This window comes from Polyodon spathula, chromosome 2 (genome assembly GCF_017654505.1).
Source record: "Polyodon spathula isolate WHYD16114869_AA chromosome 2, ASM1765450v1, whole genome shotgun sequence".
In the NCBI taxonomy this organism is placed as follows: Eukaryota; Metazoa; Chordata; class Actinopteri; order Acipenseriformes; family Polyodontidae; genus Polyodon; species Polyodon spathula.
The window spans coordinates 108,788,223-108,797,784 of NC_054535.1; the positions used below are offsets into that span (position 1 = coordinate 108,788,223).

The 9,562-nt window shown below is 37.6% G+C and overlaps 2 protein-coding genes across 2 annotated transcripts in view; one reads left to right on the forward strand and one right to left on the reverse strand.

The window, feature by feature from the left end:
• Nucleotides 1–1,000, forward strand: part of LOC121307231 — a 65,728-nt gene extending 64,728 nt beyond the window's left edge. The window contains exon 3 of the mRNA XM_041239372.1: nt 801–1,000. Within this exon, the coding sequence (XP_041095306.1) occupies nt 801–921 (121 nt within the window). The 3' untranslated portion in view covers nt 922–1,000. The remainder of the gene's footprint in view (nt 1–800) is intronic.
• LOC121327399 (dedicator of cytokinesis protein 2-like) overlaps nt 1–9,562 on the reverse strand; it is a 457,752-nt gene that overhangs the window by 261,477 nt on the left and 186,713 nt on the right. The gene's annotated exons all lie outside the window — the stretch shown is intronic.

The window sequence follows — 9,562 nt, forward strand, 5'->3', positions numbered from 1 at the left end:
ATGATTTAATAGGGGGAGTTTCCATGTGTGGCTATTTACTCATGAAGTGACGATGTGCTTGCACGTTTGGGAGAACAGCTCAACAGAATTAGGTTTGAGGCTGCAAATAACAACCACTTACCATATAAGTGTCCTACAATCCTACGTCTCCGCAGGTTTTCAGCCATGGTGATCTGCAATAGCTGGGTTGGATGATTTGATTATATTCCACTGGGTTAATTATGTTCCCTTTTTTCTTTAATTAATAAGTTGTGTGATACTTAGTTGAAATATTATTCACTACTAACAATATGCCACCCCACCAATGGATATTTGAAAAACAATTTGGGCAGGAGCAGTAAAACATATTATTAAACAACCAGGCACAGGCATTTATCTATTGCATTTATATAGTGGTTTTTATACAAAAGTATTGCAAAGCACTGTACAGTACATTGCAGAAAAGAACAAACCACAATACATTTGTATTTACAAATCATAGCTTGATTAACATGAGCTTAACATTTCTTTAGAGTTTCACTCAAACAAGATGTCACCTGACAACAATGGATTTCTAGTGAGATATCTCTTTCTAATATCGATTTCTAATAACTTTAATTTTCTTTGGTCTTAGTCATCCGGAAAATATAAAGCTACATTGCAGCAATATGCCAGCCCCTAATGAAAATATTCTATTTATAAAAAAACAAACAAAAAAACATTGTATTACTGCAGGGTGGAGAATGTCTTTGATCTATTTTCAGTTAAACACATAAGAGATGACATCTCATTTTAAGGTTTCTTTTCATTTCTATTTCCAGAATGAGTGAATCATTATTAACGGGCTCATCTCCTGTCCTTCTTAGTCTGCGACAGCAAAACACACAGGATCGGATGATGCTGAAAAAATCCAACATTTGTCGCATGGTTGCAAGCGAGTGAAGCACGATAGAGCACGTTTTTGAGGAACTTTTAATAGAAGAAGTTCATAAACATGAGCAACAGAAGAGGATTTTAAACATGCCCCTAAACTGAGTGAAATTAAAGCACAAATGAACCTTTGCTAAAATTAATATTGGTGCTTAAATAACAAAATAATGAATACAATGTATTTTTATTTGTATTATTGTTATTCTTTATATATATATATTAGGACCCAGTAGATGTACAGGAGTCAGGACCAACTCCTGGTTGATTCAATGAACCAATTAATTAATTAGGTTTAAAAGGGTGTGAGTGTGTGTGTTTTGGGTGGGCGATGGTAGGAGTTTGGTTGGGAGAGTAAGCTGGTTATTGAGAGTATTGTGAAACGGGAAAACGAACAATTGGAAAAGGTATTTGGATTACAATTTGGTTTTGGTGACAAGGTAACAGGCTTAGCCTGCCTTATTATTAGTTAGGAAAACATTTGCTTATGTAGGGCCCGAGATGGGGTTAGGTTTTGTTTTGTTTATTTTCTTTTTGTTGTAAATAATAAACACACGCTATGGCGTTTCCTGGCATCCTGTGTCAAAGTGTTTATTTGAAGAAGGAAACGGCACAGAATATATATTAAACCGCCCATGATGTGCAATTACTGTCCCTATCAATCAATAACGTTGCTCAGCTGTTCAGTGCATCTGATCGGAGGCAGTGTGGAGAACAGCTGGTCAGTTTTACTTGTTTGCTGCTCATAGTAATTCAGCAACAATATTCGTTTTAGCAAATATATAGGAGGCAATTTACACATTCACTTCATTCAGTTTAGGGGCAATTTTAAAATCCCATTCTGTCTCAGTGTTCCGGGATTGTGGAGACACCCATGACAAGTCGACACTGGCAGTAACTCAGACTGGCTGAAAGAATGACCGACAGCTAAGACCACTTTACTGCGTCAAAAAGAGAGCTCAGGGGTGCTTCAGTCCACCTGGCGCACCGGTAAACTTGTCTGTAGCTGATGTATGGCTTTTGTCCGAGAGAAGTATAAACCAGCCTTTATTCAGAATACTGTCGGATGCAGGTATCCCTCACTGATAACCCAACTACTGCTATAACTGATGAAGAAGCACATATTACACTACACATCATTATACAGGTATCCCTCACTGATAACCCAATTACCACTATAACTGATGAAGAAGCACATATTACACTACACATCATTATACAGGTATTCCTCACTGATAACCCAATTACCACTATAACTGATGAAGAAGCACACATTACACTACACATCATTATACAGGTATTCCTCACTGATAACCCAATTACCACTATAACTGATGAAGAAGCACACATTACACTACACATCATTATACAGGTATTCCTCACTGATAACCCAATTACCACTATAACTGATGAAGAAGCACACATTACACTACACATCATTATACAGGTATGCCTCACTGATAACCCAATTACCACTATAACTGATGAAGAAGCACACATTACACTACACATCATTATACAGGTATTCCTCACTGATAACCCAATTACCACTATAACTGATGAAGAAGCACATATTACACTACACATCATTATACAGGTATTCCTCACTGATAACCCAATTACCACTATAACTGATGAAGAAGCACACATTACACTACACATCATTATACAGGTATTCCTCACTGATAACCCAATTACCACTATAACTGATGAAGAAGCACATATTACACTACACATCATTATACAGGTATTCCTCACTGATAACCCAATTACCACTATAACTGATGAAGAAGCACATATTACACTACACATCATTATACAGGTATTCCTCACTGATAACCCAATTACCACTATAACTGATGAAGAAGCACATATTACACTACACATCATTATACAGGTATTCCTCACTGATAACCCAATTACCACTATAACTGATGAAGAAGCACACATTACACTACACATCATTATACAGGTATTCCTCACTGATAACCCAATTACCACTATAACTGATGAAGAAGCACACATTACACTACACATCATTATACAGGTATTCCTCACTGATAACCCAATTACCACTATAACTGATGAAGAAGCACACATTACACTACACATCATTATACAGGTATTCCTCACTGATAACCCAATTACCACTATAACTGATGAAGAAGCACATATTACACTACACATCATTATACAGGTATTCCTCACTGATAACCCAATTACCACTATAACTGATGAAGAAGCACACATTACACTACACATCATTATACAGGTATTCCTCACTGATAACCCAATTACCACTATAACTGATGAAGAAGCACACATTACACTACACATCATTATACAGGTATTCCTCACTGATAACCCAATTACCACTATAACTGATGAAGAAGCACATATTACACTACACATCATTATACAGGTATTCCTCACTGATAACCCAATTACCACTATAACTGATGAAGAAGCACACATTACACTACACATCATTATACAGGTATTCCTCACTGATAACCCAATTACCACTATAACTGATGAAGAAGCACACATTACACTACACATCATTATACAGGTATTCCTCACTGATAACCCAATTACCACTATAACTGATGAAGAAGCACACATTACACTACACATCATTATACAGGTATTCCTCACTGATAACCCAATTACCACTATAACTGATGAAGAAGCACACATTACACTACACATCATTATACAGGTATTCCTCACTGATAACCCAATTACCACTATAACTGATGAAGAAGCACACATTACACTACACATCATTATACAGGTATTCCTCACTGATAACCCAATTACCACTATAACTGATGAAGAAGAAGCACACATTACACTACACATCATTATACAGGTATTCCTCACTGATAACCCAATTACCACTATAACTGATGAAGAAGCACACATTACACTACACATCATTATACAGGTATTCACTGATAACCCAATTACCACTATAACTGATGAAGAAGCACATATTACACTACACATCATTATACAGGTATTCCTCACTGATAACCCAATTACCACTATAACTGATGAAGAAGCACACATTACACTACACATCATTATACAGGTATTCCTCACTGATAACCCAATTACCACTATAACTGATGAAGAAGCACACATTACACTACACATCATTATACAGGTATTCCTCACTGATAACCCAATTACCACTATAACTGATGAAGAAGCACACATTACACTACACATCATTATACAGGTATTCCTCACTGATAACCCAATTACCACTATAACTGATGAAGAAGCACATATTACACTACACATCATTATACAGGTATTCCTCACTGATAACCCAATTACCACTATAACTGATGAAGAAGCACACATTACACTACACATCATTATACAGGTATTCCTCACTGATAACCCAATTACCACTATAACTGATGAAGAAGCACATATTACACTACACATCATTATACAGGTATTCCTCACTGATAACCCAATTACCACTATAACTGATGAAGAAGCACACATTACACTACACATCATTATACAGGTATTCCTCACTGATAACCCAATTACCACTATAACTGATGAAGAAGCACATATTACACTACACATCATTATACAGGTATTCCTCACTGATAACCCAATTACCACTATAACTGATGAAGAAGCACATATTACACTACACATCATTATACAGGTATTCCTCACTGATAACCCAATTACCACTATAACTGATGAAGAAGCACACATTACACTACACATCATTATACAGGTATTCCTCACTGATAACCCAATTACCACTATAACTGATGAAGAAGCACACATTACACTACACATCGTTATACAGGTATTCCTCACTGATAACCCAATTACCACTATAACTGATGAAGAAGCACACATTACACTACACATCATTATACAGGTATTCCTCACTGATAACCCAATTACCACTATAACTGATGAAGAAGCACATATTACACTACACATCATTATACAGGTATTCCTCACTGATAACCCAATTACCACTATAACTGATGAAGAAGCACATATTACACTACACATCATTATACAGGTATTCCTCACTGATAACCCAATTACCACTATAACTGATGAAGAAGCACATATTACACTACACATCATTATACAGGTATTCCTCACTGATAACCCAATTACCACTATAACTGATGAAGAAGCACATATTACACTACACATCATTATACAGGTATTCCTCACTGATAACCCAATTACCACTATAACTGATGAAGAAGCACATATTACACTACACATCATTATACAGGTATTCCTCACTGATAACCCAATTACCACTATAACTGATGAAGAAGCACACATTACACTACACATCATTATACAGGTATTCCTCACTGATAACCCAATTACCACTATAACTGATGAAGAAGCACACATTACACTACACATCATTATACAGGTATTCCTCACTGATAACCCAATTACCACTATAACTGATGAAGAAGCACACATTACACTACACATCATTATACAGGTATTCCTCACTGATAACCCAATTACCACTATAACTGATGAAGAAGCACACAATACACTACACATCATTATACAGGTATTCCTCACTGATAACCCAATTACCACTATAACTGATGAAGAAGCACACATTACACTACACATCATTATACAGGGATGCCTCACTGATAACCCAATTACCACTATAACTGATGAAGAAGCACACATTACACTACACATCATTATACAGGTATACCTCACTGATAACCCAATTACCACTATAACTGATGAAGAAGCACACATTACACTACACATCATTATACAGGTATTCCTCACTGATAACCCAATTACCACTATAACTGATGAAGAAGCACATATTACACTACACATCATTATACAGGTATTCCTCACTGATAACCCAATTACCACTATAACTGATGAAGAAGCACATATTACACTACACATCATTATACAGGTATTCCTTACTGATAACCCAATTACCACTATAACTGATGAAGAAGCACATATTACACTACACATCATTATACAGGTATTCCTCACTGATAACCCAATTACCACTATAACTGATGAAGAAGCACACATTACACTACACATCGTTATACAGGGATGCCTCACTGATAACCCAATTACCACTATAACTGATGAAGAAGCACACATTACACTACACATCATTATACAGGTATTCCTCACTGATAACCCAATTACCACTATAATTGATGAAGAAGCACACTTTACAGTACACATCAGGGTTAATGGTTGCAATAGCCACTGTGAATTCAGGTCAGTTGACATCTCGAAATCTAACATGAAGCATTGTTTAGCAAGCAGATGCGGTAATGTAGAAATCTCATTAGGAATCTGATTTTTCCATTGATTAAAATAAACAGGATTTCACGTGTAGAGATATTAATGTGATGTATGCTTAAGACTACTATCATATATAGTATTGTATTATATCAAAGACATTCAAGTTAAGAATCCATGAAATTAGGCTGAATGTTATTGAATTTTTTCGGTTAATTTCTGTTAGGAACAGATTGAACAGTTTATATTTGGCAGTTCAGAGCCAGCGCTGTCACTGAGGCACTGCAGCAGTGAACCCCTGTGTTAAACCATGCTGACAGAGGGGTGCAGGCATGCCTGCAGATTTTATGAAGCAAAATGTGTTAATTCTATAGGGTGATGCAAAATCATAGCTGTAGGTTAGTCCCCTCTTGTTCCACTTGTTCCTGTCAGTTAAACCAATTACCAGGATCACCCATTTGGTACGTTGCAATCAGGATTAAGGTAGTACAGATCTGCAGGATTTTCTAGTCTGCATTTTAGTCCGCTTGATGTGACTGAATCACTGGTACTCTGCAATTTACCCATAATGTTTTCAAAGTCCTCCTTCATATGACACACAGGGTGACCCTATGCAGATTGTCTAGGTCAGGATATGATCCCACAATCATTCATTGTATCAACAAATTCATGTTGCCAGATCAATACACAGAATCGTGAGCATCATTTTTCATTTCTATTAAACATGTCTCAGATACCCAGCCTAAAGGTTGTCGGACAAAGGTAATTTCATTCAAATAAATTCAGATGATAATTTATGTGACCTGTCAACTGCTGACCAGACTTTTTGCAAATTCAAACTGTTTTTTCCCCTAATTTAATTAAAAGCTATGTGAAACAAATAAGTCTAACAATGATATTTAAGAAATGTTATAGTCTAGGAATCCCTGATATGCTGCAGCAGGGTGGTCCAGAGATTATGAGCACAGCATGGGCCTCCTAGTCACAGAGCAGACCCAGATCCAAGGACTGAAGAGATCGGGAGGACAGGTAGGATACCAATGTGCCAGAAATGTTTGAAGGGGTACACTGTTTGAATCTTAGCAACTGATGCCTACTGAAGAAATGTTTTACTGTTGGAGAGGTCATTGCTTCAACCATCAAACCATTGTAACCATTGTAAAAGCTCCTGCTTTTAAATGGCGATCAATTGCTAGGGAGCTTGTATTGAAAATCCAGCATGATCCCAGTTGCTGTCCAGTGTGCTGAATTGATCAGTGAAGCTTCAAAACCAGCTGTCCTCTGCCCCAAGGTGCCAAATCTCCTTCAGAAGAACCAGCTGTCCAAGGTTCTGAATCTCCTTCAGAAAAAGCCGCTGTCCAAGGTGCTGAATCTCCTTCAGAAGAACCAGCTGTCCAAGGTTCTGAATCTCCTTCAGAAAAAGCCGCTGTCCAAGGTGCTGAATCTCCTTCAGAAGAACCAGCTGTCCAAGGTTCTGAATCTCCTTCAGAAAAAGCCGCTGTCCAAGGTGCTGAATCTCCTTCAGAAGAGCCAGCCCGTTCAACGTGCTTAATCTCCTTCAGAAGAAGCTGCTGTCCATGCTCCTGATCCTCACAAGAGAACCAGCTGGCCAGTAACCATTGTGTTTAAGCCTGTCTGCAGATAAAATACCTTAACCTATGGCTTAATATTATTGCCCAAACCAGCAAGAGACATCTTCATTATTGTGTCCCATATTCCTCTGACCAAAGATTGTCTTTTACTGTATGACTGACATTAGGTTCATGTTGTTTCATTGTTACTATGATTCACATATAGAATCAATCTAGGGGTCTGGTAATGCTACAGTACTTAGCCTCTGCTTACAGTGGTGTAGAATCAGAGAGATTCAGCAAGTCATAAATGAAATATATTGTCAGCTATGAGTCCCAGCATGGCAGCAGGAGTTAAGATCTGTCAGAGATCATTACTTTATCCTGAGATGTCACGCTGGCACTATTAGTCTTAGTCACTGATTAAAATAATTGGATTTATTGGCTTCTGTTTGCTTTGGGTATTCTGTAGACCTGAGATTAGACTAAAAAAACATTTCATGGAAAATGACTAATTTTTTTAGCAACAGAGAACAATAAGTTTAAGTGCTTCAGGGACACCTTTCATAAGAGTTGCGTCTGCCTGTTTGTCCATCCCTGCTTCTTACAGCTACAGTCTTGCTAACCCATCACTAACGCAGGGAGAAGGTCAGGGTTCTAACCATAGGGGCAAGTAAACAACTGCTCAGTCAACATCTGAGAAGGAAAACAGATCTGATTGTGCTTTTAAGAGGAGCTTTGATGATCTATTTAAAAAAAATAACACAATCACAAAGTTTAGCAAGCAGATGCGGTAATGTAGAAATCTCATTAGGAATCTGATTTTTCCATTGATTAAAATAAACAGGATTTCACGTGTAGAGATATTAATGTGATGTATGCTTAAGACTACTATCATATATAGTATTGTATTATATCAAAGACATTCAAGTTAAGAATCCATGAAATTAGGTTGAATGTTATTGAATTTTTTCGGTTAATTTCTGTTAGGAACAGATTGAACAGTTTATATTTGGCAGTTCAGAGCCAGCGCTGTCACTGAGGCACTGCAGCAGTGAACCCCTGTGTTAAACCATGCTGACAGAGGGGCGCAGGCATGCTTGCAGATAAAGGCTGAGTATCGACTAGACGATTCTCCAGAGACTCACTTCAAAGATCAGCTTGGGGCCATTCTAGGATTTGTTCATTGATGAGGCATCAAAAGGCTAAAAAACTCACGTATTCTAAATTAAAAGGAAAAAAGTACATCTTTGTAAGCTGTTTTTTTCTTTCTGCTGATCGTTAAGTGACCTCCCTTTGGTGTCTCTCTGTCTGGGAGCATAGTAAAGCGAAGGTAAGTGTTGTAAATCCCAGAGAGGTATGGTAAAGCCTATTATAAAACATGGAAAACATTGGTATAACCATGGGAAATGGAAGAACTGCTAAATTACTGTGCACATTTACAGAGGTAACATTTTATATTGGTGTCCTAATCATGGCTTTTTAAAAGTACCACATAAGAGAAAGCATGATGCTGAATTACTGTATTTAATGCTAATGCTGTGCATCTGTGTCTCTTTACAGCAGCTGTTGCCGTGGAGGCCCCATACAGAATCTGTGTCTCTTTACAGCAGCTGTTGCCATGGAGGCCCCATACAGAATTTGTGTCTCTTTCCAGCAGCTGTTGCCATGGAGGCTCCATACAGAATCTGTGTCTCTTTACAGCAGCTGTTTCCGTGGAGGCTCCATACAGAATCTGTGTCTCTTTACAGCAGCTGTTGCCG